General features: G+C 41.4%; 2 protein-coding genes across 5 annotated transcripts in view; both read right to left on the reverse strand.

Annotated features, from left to right (window-relative positions):
* The window catches only part of LOC115112750 (PH domain leucine-rich repeat-containing protein phosphatase 2-like), a 51,950-nt gene extending 49,645 nt beyond the window's left edge, over nucleotides 1–2,305 (reverse strand). The window contains exon 1 of the mRNA XM_065013081.1: nucleotides 2,020–2,305. Within this exon, the coding sequence (XP_064869153.1) occupies nucleotides 2,020–2,217 (198 nt within the window). The 5' untranslated portion in view covers nucleotides 2,218–2,305. The remainder of the gene's footprint in view (nucleotides 1–2,019) is intronic.
* Nucleotides 2,306–6,657: 4,352 nt separating this feature from the next.
* Nucleotides 6,658–18,695, reverse strand: part of ap1g1 (adaptor related protein complex 1 subunit gamma 1) — a 29,832-nt gene continuing 17,794 nt past the window's right edge. For all 4 annotated transcript variants that reach the window (XM_065013084.1, XM_065013082.1, XM_065013083.1 and 1 more), the window contains exons 7-22: nucleotides 17,942–18,037; nucleotides 17,766–17,846; nucleotides 16,519–16,673; nucleotides 16,305–16,418; nucleotides 15,992–16,132; nucleotides 15,360–15,414; nucleotides 14,954–15,076; nucleotides 14,629–14,718; nucleotides 14,376–14,500; nucleotides 14,144–14,248; nucleotides 13,889–14,030; nucleotides 13,134–13,260; nucleotides 12,726–12,821; nucleotides 12,344–12,504; nucleotides 12,060–12,158; nucleotides 6,658–11,894 (exon numbers count right to left, since the gene is read on the reverse strand). In XM_065013084.1, the coding sequence (XP_064869156.1) occupies nucleotides 11,793–11,894; nucleotides 12,060–12,158; nucleotides 12,344–12,504; nucleotides 12,726–12,821; nucleotides 13,134–13,260; nucleotides 13,889–14,030; nucleotides 14,144–14,248; nucleotides 14,376–14,500; nucleotides 14,629–14,718; nucleotides 14,954–15,076; nucleotides 15,360–15,414; nucleotides 15,992–16,132; nucleotides 16,305–16,418; nucleotides 16,519–16,673; nucleotides 17,766–17,846; nucleotides 17,942–18,037 (1,812 nt within the window). In that variant the 3' untranslated portion in view covers nucleotides 6,658–11,792. The remainder of the gene's footprint in view (nucleotides 11,895–12,059; nucleotides 12,159–12,343; nucleotides 12,505–12,725; nucleotides 12,822–13,133; nucleotides 13,261–13,888; nucleotides 14,031–14,143; nucleotides 14,249–14,375; nucleotides 14,501–14,628; nucleotides 14,719–14,953; nucleotides 15,077–15,359; nucleotides 15,415–15,991; nucleotides 16,133–16,304; nucleotides 16,419–16,518; nucleotides 16,674–17,765; nucleotides 17,847–17,941; nucleotides 18,038–18,695) is intronic.

Consider the following 18,695-nt stretch of genomic DNA (forward strand, 5'->3'; position numbering starts at 1 on the left):
CTCCACCAAACAAGCCTTTACAGTAGAGTGGCCAGACAGAAGCAACTGCTAGGTAAAGGCACATGACAGCCCACTTGGAGTTTACCAAAAAGGCACCCAAAGGACTCTCAGACCATGAGAAACAAGATTATTTAGTCTGATGAAACCAAGATTGAACTCTTTGGCCTGAATGCCAGGCATCAAGTTTGGAGGAAACCAGGCACCGCTTATCTCCTGGCCAATACCATCCTTACGGTGAAGCATGGTGGTTGGCAGCATCATGCTGTGGGGATGTTTTTCAGCGGCAGGGACTGTGAGACTAGTCATGGTCGAGGGAAAGATGAACGGAGCAAAGTACAGAGAGATCGTTGATGAAAACCTGCTCCAGAGTGCTCAGGACATCAGCTTGGATGTCCTGGAGTGGCCCAGCGAAAGCCCGGACTTACAGAGTAAAGGGTCTGAATACTTACGTAAAATGTAATAACCCCATTTTTTACATTTTTAAAAATTTGCACACAAAAAAATACACAAAAAAAACTGTTTTTGCTTTGTCATTATGGGGTATTGTGTGTGGATTGAGGGAAATAAACTATTTATTCAATTTTAGAATAAGGCTGTAATGCAACTAAATGTGGAACAAGTCAAAGGGTCTGGATACTTTCAGAATGCACTGTACCCAAATTTGTCCAATAGAAACTCTCATTTGCAACTGTTGGACAAATGACTACACCCTAGATCAGCTAAATGCATGCCAGATTCTGTAAGGCGGTTTCGAATGTGTCACTTTTTAGTAATCAAGGTGACAGTATCTTGACATGTGCACCTGCCTTGTAAACTTTCATTCATAGGCTAGTTTAAACAACCTCATTATGGGTCAGGGTATATTTGAGTATCATGGAGTAGCCTAAACCTATCGATGTTACATTGAGCTGGGTGAATAGAATATCAATGGCAGTCATTCAATATGCTGTAACAGAAATAAGGCCAAGCTCATTAAAACAATGATCATCCTCCCTCATCTTAAAAATGGCACCAACCGCCACTGATATGTGTTTAAACTCGCCACTCATTGGTTTAAATCTTAGTTGTTTGAATACAAGGCTACCAGCAGCCATTCATGATTCAATGAACATAAAATGTAATGGTCCTTCCAATGAAGTTGTCTTTTGGATATTTATTATTAGTGCAATTGTAACTGGAATGTGTCCTTCTCCATGACAGTATCACATGAGAGATTGGTGAGATAAGCAGTCTATCCATAGAAGCATGGCTGAGGGTCATGTCAGCCTATGAAATTTATTTTCTAAATGATTATGCATGGGAATAATTGGCACAAGCCATTATGTTTTATGTAAATTGCGCCTAATGGGTTAATGAGTGACATAATGGCGGAAGAAGAGCACACGAATGAGTAAGGAAACAGTTAATCACATGTCTTGTCAATCGTGCGTGCTAACTGAGGGCTCGAAGCTACAGAACAATCTCAGTCCAAGATTTCGATGGGGCCTATCGGTGGTCCGCTAGCCTATTGACTCGGTTTTGCATAGGCTATTTAGGAATTTCAAAGTGGATTTGATCCAATGACAAACATGTTGCCTAAATAGCTAAACACATAGAAAAGTTTACAAAATGTTACACTATCCATAATAGGTTATGCGATTAATTTTCAGCAATAAGCAGCAAGTTCAAACATGTGATTTGACGTGTTCTGATCAATAGGTCAGACTCACAGTTTAGCACGACAATATGTAGCAACATCTCGAACGATTGCCTACTGTAACAGTTCAGTCAAATGTTTATGTTACAATCTAGAAAGAGCTACAGTGAAAGGATGCTGGCGATGTGGTTCGAGACATTGTTGCACTGAACGCTATACTTTCAAAACCAACATAATTATCACTATAGAAGAGAACATCAATGATGCTCAAACTGGATGACGCGTGAGTATAATTTCACACGCACTTCGGCCCTGTTAGAACCGGGAACTGTGCGATTGCAGAATTTTGATAAACCTAAACATATGACCTGCTTGATAGTTACCTTCAGAACGCGTATCCCCGTTCCGACACGGTTTCCTGTACCATTGCGGTCGCCACGACCTGCAGCTTGATTAGATCCCGCTTCGTAGACCAGTGTGTTCGTACAACAACCCCTGCTATCTTCGACACCACCTTTTTTTCGCTCCATAACGGTGCCATTGACCGTTCCCGGTATATTATCTTCTTCCTTCATTTGCATGTGTATATTTAACTACAAAAGAACGTGGAACATGACTGGTAAATTCCAATACATGCGGCAACTGAAAAATCCCATTCCCGTTCGGTGCGACGCCATAACGACTCTGAATATCACCGCTGTCAGATTGGGTCTATCAATAAACATTAGAGAGGCAGGGTAACATATTATTCATAAGGCACTGCCCATTTCTGAGTAGAGGCGTACTGAATTATTCATTAGGTTTCCTATACACATATTACACGTGTGCTTTACCGCATTAACTGTCTTGCGATTTTGATTTAATGCATGACATTTTAATTTCACTCAATGTAGGCTGCTTCTTGTTGCTGCCCTAGAGTCTGATACTTACATTTTGAAAAATGTTTATTCCTCATAGGGAATCAGAGTAGCCAATATCCCATTTCATTATGGTCTGAATTAGAACAAGTATGTTAATGACAAAATACCCTGTTAAAAAGGCATGTCAGGATCTCTCAATAAGGCAGGCCTGGGCTAGGGCTATGTAGTTAAATTAGGTTAAAGGTTAAATAAATAAAACTTTTTTTTAAAGTGGAGCGAATAAGAAGTAAGCAAGGCACTCATGTCTCTTCAGGGTCATGGAAAAGCAGTATAGGGGGTGGGTCTGAAACAGAGCATATTCAACCAAGCACAGTTGAAGTCGGAAGTTTACACAAACCTTAGCCAAATACATTTAAACTCAGTTCTTCACAATTCTTGACATTTAATCCAAGTAAAAATTCCCTGTCTTAGGTCAGTTAGGATCACCACTTTATTTTAAGAATGTGAAATGTCAGAATAATAGTAGAGAGATTTATTTCAGCTTTTATTTCTTTCATCACACTCTCAATGGGTCAGAAGTTTACATACACTCAATTAGTATTTGGTAGCATTGCCTTTAAATTGTTTAACTTGGGTTAAATGTTTTGGGTAGCTTTCCACAAGCTTCCCATAATAAGTTGGGTGATTTTTGTCCCATTCCTCCTGACAGAGCTGGTGTAACTGAGCCAGGTTTGAAGGCCTCCTTGCTCGCACACACTTTTTCAGTTCTGCCCACAAATGTTCTATGGGATTGAGGTCAGGGCTTTGTGATGGCCACTCCAATACCTTTACTTTGTTGTCCTTGAGCCATTGTTGTGTCTTTGGCTATGCCGGATTAAGTGATATGACATGCTATTCTATAAAATAATATTACCTGATTCAGCTAATCATGTAAATGTAATTAACGAGAGTCGGTCACCACAAAATAATATTTATAGAGCTGTTATCTTCCGAATAAACTCTTAAAGACCGAGTAATATTTTACATCAATAGCAGTCAATATTAATCTTCATCTTAATTCAGTCTCATCTGAAAGTTGTAAATTCTTGGTTATCTGCATGAATTCTGGCTAACAAGTTGAATCAGCAATACAAAATTGGGTTTAATTATTTATTTACTAAATACCTAACTAAATCACACAGAATTACACATACACATATTTAAATCATAACTTGATTACAAATGACGTCATAAAGGAAAACGTCCCTAGCGGGTTATACAAAAGGGGCTGGGTTTGAGTGAAAGAGCGGGAAGACTGAGGAACAAGGGGCGAAGCTGTGCTATCGTAAATACAGTATCTTATGCATTCTAAATTACCGCCCATTTGGAAAAGGAAAATGCAATAAATATTTACTCTCAACCTTCGGTAGGTTGGTGGTAGATGGAAGCCCGTGTTGCGAAACTGAGTCCTTTGAAGAATTTCTCTACTGGTAAATTGAATATGTTGTAGTAACGTCGTTGTGTGGTAGACGGGATACTCTGTCTGTTCCTTCCTAACCCTCTTTTAGAGTGGCTGTTGCTAACTCAACGGCTAGGAGGTATCACTTCTGTAGTGAATAAGAGTATACCATTCGCAACCAAAGCTCACGCTGATGTTGGCTTCGTTCTGTAGTTATTATCTAAACCCTTCTGACATCGGACCGTCGTCCTCACGTCTTCGGAACAGGAGGTTATATTGTCGTCAAGGCTTTATATAGGACGGGATTTTGTGAAGTGTACCAGTCCCTCCTGCAGCAAAGCACCCCCACAACATGATGCTGCCACCCCTGTGCTTCACGGTTGGGATGGTGTTCTTCGGCTTGCAAGCCTCCCCCTTTTTTCTCCAACCATAACAATGGTCATTAAGGCCAAACAGTTCTATTTTTGTTTCATCAGACCAGAGGACATTTCTCCAAAAAGTCCGATCTTTGTCCCCATGTGCAGTTGCAAACCGTAGTCTGGCTTTTTTTATGGCGGTTTTGGAGCAGTGGCTTCTTCCTTGCTGAGCGGCCTTTCAGGTTATGTCGATATTGGACTCGTTTAACTGTGGATATAGATACTTTTGTATCCGTTTCCTCCAGCATCTTCACAAGGTTCTTTGCTGTTGTTCTGGGATTGATTTGCACTTTTTGCATCAAAGTACATTCATCTCTAGGAGACAGAACACTTCTCCTTCCTGAGCGGTATGACAGCTGTGTGGTCCCATGGTGTTTATATTTGCGTATTATTGTTTGTAAAGATTAACGTGGTACCTTCAGGCGTTTGGAAATTGCTCCCAAGGAACCAGACTTGTTGATTTTCCCATGATGTCAAGCAAAGAGGCACTGAGTTTAAAGGTAGGCCTTGAAATACATCCACAGGTACACCTCCAATTGACTCAAATGATATCAATTAGCCTATCAGAAGCTTCTAAAGCCATGACATAATTTTCTGGAATTTTCAAAGCTGTCTAAAGGCACAGTCAACTTAGTGTATGTAAACTTCTGACCCACTGGAATTGTGATACAGTGAATAATAAGTGAAATAATCTGTCTGTAAACAATTGTTGGAAAAAATTACTTGTCATGCACAAAGTAGATGTCCTAACCGACTTGCCAAACTATAGTTTGTTAACAAGAAATGTGTGGAGTGGTTGAAAAATGAGAAACTCCAACCAAAGTGTAAGCTTCTGACTTCAACTGTATCTTTCAAGAAAGCACCATTCCTACTTGCCTGTTCCTTCATGACTTCTGCCTTGAGTTGTCCTCTTGAGGACTGAACTTATAGCAATGTTCAGCCAATGGGTTCATCAGCAGACATCAACATACCACAACTGTAAAAGCAAACAGGTGTGTTAAAGTGGTGCATGAGAGAATCCTGTCACTTCTATTCCATCTGGACCACTGTTGATTGACTGCCATGACTTGGCGTCTTCCACTACTGTAGTTTGTTAGGCTCACAGAAAATCAACTCCCAGCCCACACTGAGGCACGTTTAACAGCTTGGTCTTGATAAGGTTCCTCAAATTCTAATCAAGAATCTCTGACCTAAGAAACTACTCCCGTGGAAACAGATACTGGAACAGTTAAACTTCGATCGGCATTCTCCTCGTTTGTACGCTGCTCCAACCTCACTGTGACTCAATCTAGTTTAGTAGGACAAGTAGCCTATGTATACTGAAACATGTCAGGCTATGTTAAGCTGAAAACGCCTGTGTAGGCCTGTTCTAAATCAGTTATGTAGGTGAACCCCATTTTTGTAACTATACTGAACAAAAATATAAGTGCATCAATTTCAATGATTTTGCAGTTACAGTTCATAAAAATAATGCCAATTGAAAAATTAATTAGACCCTAATCTATGGATTTCACATGACTGGGAATACAGATATGTTGGTCACAGATACCTTTGGAAAAAAAAGTAGGGGCATGGATCAGAAAACCAGTTGGTCACACCAGATACTATTTGCCTCATGCAGTGCAGCATCTCCTTCACATAGATTTGATCAGGCTGTTGATTGTGACCTGTGGAATGTTGTCCCACTCTTCTTCAATGGCTGTGAGAAGTTTCTGGACATTGGAACACGCTGTTGCACATGTTGATCCAGAGCATCCCAAACATGCTCAATGGGTGACATGTCTGGTGAGTATGCAGGCCATGGAAGAACTGGGATATTTTCAGCTCCCAGGAATTGTGTACAGATCCTTGTGACATGGGGCTGTGCATTATCATGCTGAAACATGAGGTGATGGCGGTGGATTAATGGTACGACAATGGGCCTCAGGATTGTGTCAGTGTCTGTCCATTCAAATTGTCATCGATAAAGTTCATTGTGTGCAGCTTATGCCTGCCCATACCATAACCACACCATTGGGCATTCTGTTCACAACGTTGAAATCAGAAAACCACTTGCCCACACAACGCCATACACGTGGTCTGCGGTTGTGAGGCCAGTTGGACATACTGCTAAATTCTCTAAAACAGCGTTGGCTTATGGTATAGAAATGAACATTCAATTCTCTGGCAACAGCTCTGGTGGGCATTCCTGCAGTCAGCATGCCAATTGCACCCCCTCACAAAACATGATTTCATCTCATGAAACCAACACTTTACATGTTGCGTTTATTTTTGTTCAAGCGTATAAGAGTTGATAAATGAGTCCGGTCAAAATTTTGTTTGACTTTTTATTTATACTCTTGATCATCATTTCCTCCAACCCAAAAGACAATAATACACACCATAAGTCTAAAATATCCCATGTAATTTACAGCCTTCTCAGCTTTAATCATCATCATCATCATTATTATTCATATTTTCAGTCCATTCACACCCACCTTGAAGACATGGGACTCATTCAGTTCAAAAGGTTAAACCTGTCTGGAAAAGGGAATTTCAAAAAATGTTTTTTCCTCCCCTTCTCAAATCAGATATGTTGTCGTATAGTCGGGATAAATCTGAGGGTTACATATTCAGATTCTCTTTCAAAAGTACAATGGACGCTTTATGATTTCACAGGGACCGGGATAATAGTGGCTAAAGTCAAATGCGCCTTCAAACCCCTTTACACACGGAGAATTCACCTGGCCAAATATAGAAGTAAAAAACAATTACATCCGAATGAGTGGTGTGCACTTTTAACCCCTTCCACCACCAACAAAACAAAAAAAACATTTTCAAATGTACAACCCAACAAGGTGGTGTGTTGGATTTGTTGAAAAATGGGACCTTTTCTTGCATTTCAAAAAGAGGATTACTTAGAGTAAAAATGACACTATTTACATTGGTTCTCACATGCAGCTCTGAAGTTGTGAATTAAAATCCTTGCAGCCAATTCCATGTCCTTACTAGGTGACTGTAGCAAGACATGCCAACACACTCATATTTACACACAAACACACACACTGGCTGATTAGACAAACAAAACACTTCAAAAGCTGCTCAGACCTCTGAAGGGTTCTTGACTTTACAAATGTCCTTTTTAAAGATGCAGTGTCCAAACCAATGGGATTTCACCTTCATATGCATTTCTAATTTAAAACTATATGGGGGTACTGTATCCTTAAAAGCGTTAACTGGTCAAACATGATTGATGGAATCGAACCGATAAAAACAACATTCAACACAAGGTACAAGTATGAGATCTTTCCCTTCCCTACAGCCTTCTATCTTGACCAGCTCCCCCTTGTGGAAATGAGCTCACAGCACAGCTAACATGCAGCTTCAGCTCAGTGTTCTAGTTGTGTCATATCACAAGAACAGGTTAAGCAGCACTGCATTAAGATCACAGGTCTCCTGAAAAGAATGTAGACACAAAAAGGCCATACACACAGCAGAGATCAGCCTCACACTTCAGTCCTGATTTTTTAATTGGATTTCAATAAATAGAAAGGATCATATTTCCTCTAAGAGAGCCTGAACTTCAACTGCCCCGCCGGCCCGGTCCCTGTAACAGAACCAGGCCTATTCTCTGCTCTCTTTGAGCCGTACAAACCAGTCCATAAGACGGGTTCCTTAATGCAGTCATCAGGAGCGATGAACAGACCCAGTAAGATTGGATGATGACAGGCAGCCAAGAGCACATTGTATCTGTCAACCACACGAGGGGACAAGGCCTTACGACTTAATGAACCATATCCACCACACAGATTTAACTTCTCATAGCCTGAAAATACTCAGGATATTCAATACCCATCTTACGTGCAACAGCATCACAAGGGTAAAAAGAAAAGACCTCACTCAACACTTCAGAGAAACTCTGGGCCCATTCTCACGTCTCTGAAATCCAATACAATTAATGTGGGGAGGTGAAATGCCAGATGAATGGGGAGAGAATCTATAGGACTGGAGAAAAACAGAATGAGACTTAAAGGGGGCCAACAATGAGAATCACTCTTAGAAGGACCATGTGCACTGTAGGTAGGTCATCCGTTATTTAATTAGCTTGCATGTCTGACAATATTAATTTTCTCCAATTACTTTTGCTGGGGAGAGAAAAAAAACGATAAAGCACATTACAGGCCAAGGGAGGCGTTACAGCATCTTAGCAAGAGACCTACTCCTCTTAAGGGGCATATATGAAAACAGATTAGGCCTTTCTGAGGACCACGGATACCGACACGGTGCCACCTCGGTCACTGTGCAGCACTGTGTTCAGCTCACATACCTCTCAGTAGTACAGTACATCACTTACAGACAACACCAGTTCTACCCAACCAAACCTTAAGAGGACATGTATAAAAACCAATAGCAGCCTAATCACCCACTAAAATCTGCAGGAAAAAAAGATGCATCCAAACTTATGAAGAGGATGCAGCTCATTTGCATCGTTTCAAGATGATTCTTTTTTACATACATGTATACAATTATAGTCCTTAGCTAATCTGTGTAAGTCTTCAAATGGACTTTTATTTCATTTGATCATCTTCTGTGTTGTTTCGTTTTACAATAATATACAATGTACAGGCAGCCGATTATATATATTTTGTGATGACTGATGAAATAGGGAAGTCTTTTCTTTAGACCATATTTTAGACTAAGATCTATTAAGACAATATACACCGTGAGTAATTGGAAGTCTTAGAAAATGGTTGGTATCTAAAAATAAAAAGGGATGAAAGAAAGGATATTTGACTAACCTTAAAAGCCCTCAATATATACAGAAAAACCCAATATAGCATTTAGTCAAAAACAGAAAAAAAAGATGACTAATAGAATGAAAATCATTTTCTCCATATACACATCATTGCTCAAAAACATTTCCAACGCTAATAGCATCTCCGATTTGGTCACAAAAGTTTGATAGTGTAGCATAGTGAATATCAATAAGCATATAGTGCGATTGAACATCTGAAGGTCTGAACACACAGCATCATGGGGCAGCTAAGCGTGTTAGTAATGAGATGTCCTACAGGTGCCCACTTGATTGCAGATCATACAGAAGACTAAATACAGCTCTCCAGGTACTGTGCTGTTGATAGTTAACAGGAAGAGAAAACATTGTGAGGTATTCAGGTTCATGTTTCCGACAGCTTAGTCGGGATTCTGATTTGGAGAAGTATGACAGCCAAGGAATCACACCAAGCTACACTGATATCCGACTACATCATTTCCACTCTAAATGCTAGAAACTCAGTGTGAAATGTCAATAAAATAAAAAGGGCACATTCTTCTTCGACTCCTACCTTCCATCCAGCCTGTCTGTCTTGCCTGCTCTCTAGTCAGGATATAACCCACAATAAGCACTCCCTGACACACAAACCCTCGTCACACAGATCAGATGAGACCAGTTTAGGGACTTCCCATCTAGTTATGTCAAAAGGCACATAATTTTGATATCAGACAATAATGTTTAAGACAAATCACTGCAAAAAAAAAAAATCATACTACCACAAAAATAGTGCCAACAAAATGGCCAGCGCCCTCAGAGAAGACAGCCACAGAAAAAGCCTGCAAAGAAAAGGCATTCAGTGCATATAACTACATTCAAAATAGACTTAATGTACATGTCGTCTCTAGGCTGGCTATGTCCAGCCAGGTTAATAGAGAGATATTTTGACGACCCAAAGCTGTAAATCTTACATTTCCGGCTGTTTGTTCAGATGCATGGAAGATTCAGTACTTCCAAAGTTAATGTATTCAATGAAACTATGTTTAAGGATTTTCCTTTAACGAAGATGTGCCTCAGACCTGCACTGATATACAATATCCATATTGCTTCAATAACCTCAGCTTGATCTAAGCAATTAACCGTTGAATTGAACAAGATGGATGGAAGAAACTGTAAATAGTGCCCATCTAGGTGGGGGAAACGGTGCTATACAGGGCAGTCAAACAAAGTAGAAATGTCCATCCTCTAGATTCCACCTCAGAAAATAAACTTTTACAAGATGCGCCGTGCTATGGCTACCACACTGCTGACCAAACTAAAGAAAATGGAACCATACTCTGTGTTAGCCAGCCCATGACAAACAAATACACTCCAGCTTTCGAAATATGCACTTTAGCCATTTACAGTATCTCAACCCTGCCGAGAGGCCTCTCTGGCAAAACCAAGGTGAATGGGATTCAAACAACTCTCAAACTGATTTCAACAGAGAAAACCGATGTAATTCAAAATTACTCCACACATCTTTTGCCTTTTAAATCACTCATGAGATGGAGGGTAAAATTAAGTTAACCCCAAAATGAATGAGTGCTCAGCGTCTTTAAAATCCTTCTGCTGCCAAAGTTAATGGATGTAAAAGAGCAGACCAGGTACAACTGGGAAAAGTCATAATGTGAATGTTTGTATAATCTCGGTTAACGCAGGACTAAAATCTGGCATAATTTGGTCAGCTGCGTGATGTAGTTGTGAGTCCACACGTATTAGAAATTGGGAGTTGCAGTTTGCGAAGTCTCCACCCTCGCAAAAGGAAACCCTTAACCAAAGCTCCCCACTTCCACCAATTTCCCCACACAAGCGAAGCAGTCGAAGTTTAAGCACCGCCTTCGGCCAATCCTGATACATCCAAATAATCAGTGACGAAAACTGATTCTACGCATTTCATCCCAAAAGATTCTTAGGTTTACACCCAGAATCTGTTCATGAGAGATTAACCTTTGTATTGCAACGCGAAGGCATTTGAAGCATAGAGCTGGAGATCTTTATAATAGGTGTTATAGTCACTTTGGAGAACAAACTAGATAAAATACTGAGAGCCAAAGTACTCCAAGTTTCCAAACCCAATTCGGGAAAGTGGTGAATGGACAGTGTGCAAATTTCATAGAGTTAATTAAGTTGCACCTCATTCAGACTTGAAAATAGGTACAAAAAAATATATATACCCATGTTAAATTCCTGTAAGATTAAAAACATGAAACAAAAGAAAAAACAGACTGCTTAATCAAGTGCTCATTGTCAACAGCTCTTTTCTATGGCGGCTTAGAGGGGTGGGCATACCACAGAGAGTGCAATGTGTGCGTACGTGCATTAAGAGGGCGAGGAGATGGAAATAGTGGCAACTGCAAAGCAGACAGATTGAGGTGAAACCAATCAAGGAAAAGAAGGGTTAGTAAATTAATATGTTTTCACATATTTCTGGTGATGCCTATCGTCATTGCTGTCGTTGTTGTGGTTGTCGTCATCATGGTCTTCATACCATCGTTTTTTTGTGTGTTTGACATTCCGCTGCTTCCCATGCAACCCCAGGGCAGCAGTCTGCAGTGATGTCACAGGGGATCAGTCTGGGTAAGGGGGGGGGGGGGAGAATCTTTCCCATAGTTCCCTTGGCGGGGTCTTTAAGCACGAGAGGGCACGGTCATCATTGCCAGGACTGAGGAGGAAAGTTGTTGACCTCGGCCAGGTCTTGGACAGGTGAGCCTTTGTGGGTGTACGTCAGCTTGACCCTCATGCGGAGTTGTTGCTGTAAATCATGAGAAAGACATGTTTATTAAAGCAATATGAACTACTCAATGTAGAGCTGAACTCTATAGGAGCCCTCTGCACTAAATTCCTCTGATAGCACCAATAAATCAGGAAACTGAATAAGAATGTGAGGAAGATGAGGACAGACAGGAACATCTCATACCTTCTGTGGGTTGAGAACTCTGATGACCTGTGTGACGCTTCCCTGGTTGAGTGCTGGGACAATATTACTGCTAGGGGACAAGAGCTGCAGCTGGAATGTCTGAAGGAGAGGGACACACAGAGCGTAAAAGACTGCTCCTGCCAAGTCTGCTTCGTAGGACATACGCCGGCATATTCCCAACTTTGACTAAGCTGTACAATGCTACAGAGGTCAATCATAGAACCACACATATTTTTCTTAATATTACATAGTTATACAAATGTGACTGTCCAGTCATGGCTCACCTTTGGAACTGCAGCCTGGAAAACAAACTCTGTCATGTCAGCCTCAGTGGTGTTGGTGGCGTGGATAGTGATGACTGCTATGTTCGGGTTCGGATTGGCCCTCTCAAAGGTGAACTCTATTTTCAGGCCATTCTTGCTATACGCTGTCATGGGGGGAATAGCTAAAGACAAGAACGCACAAGTCAATACAATTCAGAGTGAAAAAGTAGTACCAAACATGATAACCCACAAAAAAACATTATAGAAACCTGTACAAGGTCACATTGTTTTAAAAGGGATACATAATGACACAGTACTCTACTTGCTAAACAACATGGGAGAGTGGTTGGCTTTGGATCAAATTAGAAATTTGAAAGCTTCACTGATAAGTGCTAGCTCTCACCTGCTGAAATATCATTAAACAGGGGCTGTGAGGAGAGGCCATCCAGGAGGAAGGGGGGCTGGGAGATGGGCACAGAGGGGGCAGGAGCTGGACCACCTAGGTAGGGGGACAACAACAGGGGGTTCCAATAGGGTATAGGGAACCACACACAGACGTAACAGTGATACCACTGGTGATAGTTCACAAGACAAGTTGATTCCTGAAGTCAAGCAGGATGTGGCGGTTTCTATATGAAGGAAGGTGCAGGCAGGGTGACAGAGAGAATAGGTGGTGAACAGTGAGACACTGCAATGAAAGAAAAGAAACCAATCTAGTTGCCCTGACCAAGGTTGGTCCACCTGTGCTTGGGGCTAGAGAGAAAGAAAGTGAATGAGTGAGTGAGAGAAAGAAAAGGAGAGAGAGTCCTACTAGACAGTGAGAGGTCCCCCAATAGGTCGAGCAGCTCTCCTCCAGCCGAGGCAGGCTTGGTGGGCAGGATGGTTTGGATCACAGGCACCACATCATTACCTCCCAGCAGGTCTAACAAGTCATTAGCCTGGAACAGAAGAGAAACCAAATAATAAAGCACATGTAGATTGAACCTGTAAAACAGGGAGGATTTGTAAACAGTGCTCTGAATAACATCTCATTTATACTTTGTTTTAAAACATGACAGATGGTAAAATATTTTGTAACTCAAATCAGAACTCTACAAAGGAAAATGTAGACTGCTTCATATTAATCTGTAGATTGATATGCCCAGCACAGTTTAATTTTCCTACCAGCAGGGGTCCTTGTTTGAACAGTATGTAAAAGCATTAGCAGACTCACTGATTTGTGGACTTTTACAACATGAATAGAAATCAAAACTTAAAGAATGTGTGTGAGTGTACGTGCATTTGTGCGTTTTAAAGAGCTTAAGGGCTCGATTCAATCTGTATCGCTGAAGATCTGAGCTACAGCTCAATATACATTTTTTATTTTTATTCACGCATCAGCAAAGATTGCATTCACGGTAAAAGCTGCTGCATTTGTCAGCTCAAATGTAAATTACTTTTACATTTCAATTGAGTCTAACGCTGAACTGAATCAATGTTGATCCACTGATTCAGCAACACATCGTCTGTGACAGAAAACCTCCCATCAATGGTAAATACAGATTTGTCATGTGACCTTGCCCTCACCTGGTTGGCTGGCTGGGTGACTAGGGGCGGGTGTTTTGTGTCAGGCACCGAGGGCTCTGTCTCCCCATTGGTCTGCACAATCTCTGTAGGGCCATTGGAGGCTGTTTTCTCCATGATGGGCATTCGCTCTAGTAAGGCAGGCCTTCAGAGAGTAAGAGAATAAGATTGGTGCTTCTCCTTGTCAAGGAAATTGACCTATCATTTCTACAGAAAAGTGCTTGTAATGAATGGGAATACATTTGGAGGCATACTCACCTCATGTGATCATATTTCTTGAAAAGTGCATTGTACTCCACAGCTCTCTGTTGCAGCTCCACGTCGATGCTGCTGCCGTATATTGACACCACCTTCTTGATTCGGCTGGAGATTTTAAGACACAAATGTTAACCTTGAGTGTGCGTCCTGCCATCCATTCATTTCAAAGTTAAGGGATAAAAATCATCATAACCTGTTGGATATTCTCTCTGCTCAACACAGATGGACTTACTTGACACTGCTGAAGCGAGTAGACAGCTTCATGATGGCAGTGAGGGAGTAACCACGGGTTACAGGGGTGGACAAGTTGGACACAAGAAGACCTTCCAAAACATCCAGGACTTCATCCTCTGTCACCTGTTGCAAACAAAGGGGGAGAAAATATATACATTTCGACTTCTTGAGGTCGGCAGTGCACATAGATGAGTTGTGTGTAACGTTCTAGATGAAATAGTTGAGGTGATTGAGTGCTTCAGGAGGTCTACCTGGATGGGCTCCTCCTCCTCACACTGTCCAGATACCAGCAGGTCTCCATACTCCCCTATACACCAGGATGACACCTGGACCAGTGGTTGCTATGGGAGACAAACACTTATAGATCAGATTCACTGTAACCAGTCCTCATCAGAGAGGAAGGGAAACATCAGCACACTGTTTGCTACTTCCAAATGTGATCTTTAGTGATCCAATAACGTTTCAATCAACATATTCTTTGTCAGGTTCCTCTTATTTGTCTGGTTACTGGGCTGTTTCAATGTGCGTTTTCCTCTTATCATACAAGACGTGTGTGTGACCAGAGATGTCTCGGACCTGTGAGATGTCATCCAGCAGGGCTTTGTAGAGTCTCTGCACCGTGTAGGCATGCATCTCCACACTGTTGGTGATGAGCTGGATGAGGTTGGGGACAGAGTCGTCTCGGACATAGCTCCCCGCCTGGACACAAACAGGTGTTAAAAGAAACCCGTCTCAAAATGGACAATGAAGCAGATGATCATTTTGTATAAGTCCAGCGACAAAAACACTTTCAAGACAAGAAACCAAGAGCCTTGGTCACCATGGTAAAAAAAAAGCAGCGGTTGTCAGATATGATGAGATCATCATTTGTAGTTTTCAGTCGATGGATCACTCAAGGATTCGTCACTCAACAGTCAAGCATAATGACTTATTTTACCATCGTCTGTGCAAAGAAAAGTATTTGATGAAATTATACATATACCGTTGTCAGGACTCTCATGATGGTGTCAATGTGCCATCTTTTTGAAGGCGCATACCTGTGAAACAGAACACGCATCAGTCACATCTGCATTACACTGAGCAGAGGATCATATAACCATGAACTGAAAAACAATTGGCCTGCTGTCAGAAAATATATGGTATCAACAATGTCATGTTCTGACGATGGATCACTCATTTATCATCATACAGCATTTTAGTAAGTAAGCCACACACACATTAACCGGAGGTTGCGGAAACAATAGTTAATCATTGGAGGTGCTTGAGGCCACTGGCTGTAATCTATTCTCGAAGCCTACATTCCTAATGCAAGTAAACTGAGGCATACAGTCAGGATCTGTGTGAACAGCCCACATGCAAAAACTACTGCTGCCATGGCCTCTCATGCAATCACTACTAATCCTTCTATTACTTTTCGAACCACTACTACAACTGCTGAGCAACGGCCAATACAAACAGAATGAGGTGGTAAAGACCTACAAGCCGGGATAATGTTGAGAACGGTTTCACATGGTGCAACTGCTTAATGTTGCTATGGAACTAGCAAGAGCCTTCAGATTGGCAAAGCCTGATCTCTACAGCTCTTCCTAACTGGACCACACCCATGAGCCTTACTTCTCTGCAGCCAGAAAGACTCCGGATGCACAGTCCGCTTTGAATTCTGGGTCACAGGAGTCCAGGAAGTAGAGCAGCTCCTTCATCATGCCTCGGATGTTGTTCCCATTCACCAGGGCGAAGCTCAGCTCCATCGCACGCCTAGCGAGGAGAATGGGAGGACGATAAGACAAGGAAATCTCTACATCTTCTGACCCATATCTTGTGCAGATATGCATGTACAGTGACGAGCAATGTGTTGTACTAGTGTGTTATGTACTAATGTCTATACTGTATGTCACTCATGTTCTCCTCATTTAGGTGTAGGTCTCACCTCTTGATGGACACATCCAAGTCTTTTAGACAGTCCACAATGGTGCTCCGATGCCTCTGCACTGCATTGTGGTCCGTCTGTACAGTCTTCAGTAGGGACGTCAGTGCCACATATCTTGAGGGTGGACAGAAAGTCACATTAAGTGTTATATTACCTGGGACTATGATGACCTATGTTCAGATCATTCAATGAATTAGTTCCCCAAGTGTGTTACCTAATATTTTTGTCATTGTTGAGAAGGAAGCGTCCCAGTATGTTGATAGCCAACACCCTCAATCCACTTTCTGACTTGATGTCCATTATGGTCAGTACTGTCTCGTAGAGGATTGCATTGCCTACATTTTTACTGGTCTCGGTGTTGGTTGCCACCTACAAGGGTGAAGAAACCATTAGTCTGATTAGTCATATCTCTAGGGCAGTAAGCCTCGAGTACTCTTGGAACTCTAGGGGCAGTATTGTCATTTTTGGAGGGAAAAAAACGTTCCCGTTTTAAACGGGATATTGTGTCAGGAAAAGATTGACAGCTTTCGATAGAAAACACTAACGTTTCCAAAACTGTAAAGATATTGTCTGTGAGTATAACAGAACTGATGTTGCAAGCGAAAGCCTGAGAAAAATCTAATCCGGAAGTGCCCCAGGTTTTGAAAGCGCTGCGTTCCAATGACTCCCTATATGGCTGTGAATGTACCATCAACGAGCTTACGCTTTCTACGTATTCCCCAAGGTGTCTACAGCATTGTGACGTAGTTTTACGCATTTCTGTTGAAGAATAGCCGTATGGGGGCACATTGCGTAAGTGGTCACATGGTGGCTCCGAGAGAGATTCTCGCGTAAAGTGCAGAGGTAGCCATTACTCCAATCGGTCCTAGAGAAAAAGGAATTGTCCCGACGGATATATTATCGAATAGATATTAGAAAAACACCTTGAGGATGGATTCTAAACAACGTTTGCCATGTTTCTGTCGATATTATGGAGCTAATTTGGAAAACAAATGGGCGTTGTGGTGACCGCAATTTCCGGGCGATTTCTCAGCCAAACATGAACAACAAACAGAGCTGTTTCGCCTACAAAAATAATATTTTGGGAAAAAATGAACTTTGGGAGTCTCGTGAGTGAAAACATCCGAAGTTAATCAAAGGTAAACGATTTAATTTGATTGCTTTTCTGATTTCCGTGACAAGGTTGCTTGCTGCTAGCAAGGCATAATGCTATGCTAGGCTATTATAAACTTACGCAAATGCTCGTCTAGCGTTGGCTGTAAAGCATATTTTGAAAATCTGAGATGACAGGGTGATTAACAAAAGGCTAAGCTGTGTTCCAATATATTTCACTGCTGATTTTCATGAATAGGAAGATTTTCTAGGAAGATTTATGTCCGCTGCATTATGCTAATTAGTGTAAGATGAAAACGGTCCCGTTCACGGGATGGGGTGTCACTAGAGTATAACCTCTCTTCTCACCTGTGCAAGAATGTCATTCATTGCTTCACTTGAGTCGTCATCACTCCTGCCCAGAATTCGCAATAGTCTCAATATCCGCACCTGCAATGAGGTCAAGGGGCATCACTGACTGGCCTAGCCAAGTTTGTTACAGAAGATCAAATGATTGGCACGAAACACAAGGTCAAAGGTCTCACCTGCAGGAAGGGGTCACTGATGCCAGACACATCATGCTCAGGAGAGTATCCAGACATGATCAGGTTCTTCAGGATTCTCACTAGCTGTGGAACCAACTACAAAAGACCAACAACAGGAGAGGGGTGCCATCAAGGGTCAAGGTCTTTATTTCTGAGGAATTGGTGTCCTACCTTGTTACTGAAATAACTGGACAAAGTATTGTGTAGAATGTGCAGTTATTCTTTACATTCTCTTGATTTAATCATCAATGTAACTTACATTTCTGGGTTATGGTAATCAAGACAACATTGATTGTATGAAAACATTCGGTTAGGATGTTGAGTTTTGAAAAGCTAATCGAACCGTGATGTCACATTCAATCACACCTGGATGAAATAGAACCCTCATCATAATTCTTAACAGGAATGCTAGGCAAGAGTATTCATAGACAAATATATTCGCATTGGTGCAAATTTTCTGAAATATATATTTGTACGTATACAGACACATACCTCCCTTTTAACAGACATAAAACCATCAGTGTCTAGTGAAAACACCAGAAGTGATCAATTGAAAACAGACCCATCATGTTGTTTTCAATATACGGTGATCAAATGAGTTACACATTAGGTTAATGATGACACATTGACAATAGTGAGAGATGTCTAAGAAACATTTTTAAAATCCTGTCATGATATCAAGAGAACACCAACATATGACCGCTGTAAAAGTCAAAGAAATCAAAAAGACAAAAAGGAACATAGATTTGATTAC

This window comes from Oncorhynchus nerka, linkage group LG28 (genome assembly GCF_034236695.1).
Source record: "Oncorhynchus nerka isolate Pitt River linkage group LG28, Oner_Uvic_2.0, whole genome shotgun sequence".
Classification (NCBI taxonomy): domain Eukaryota; kingdom Metazoa; phylum Chordata; class Actinopteri; order Salmoniformes; family Salmonidae; genus Oncorhynchus; species Oncorhynchus nerka.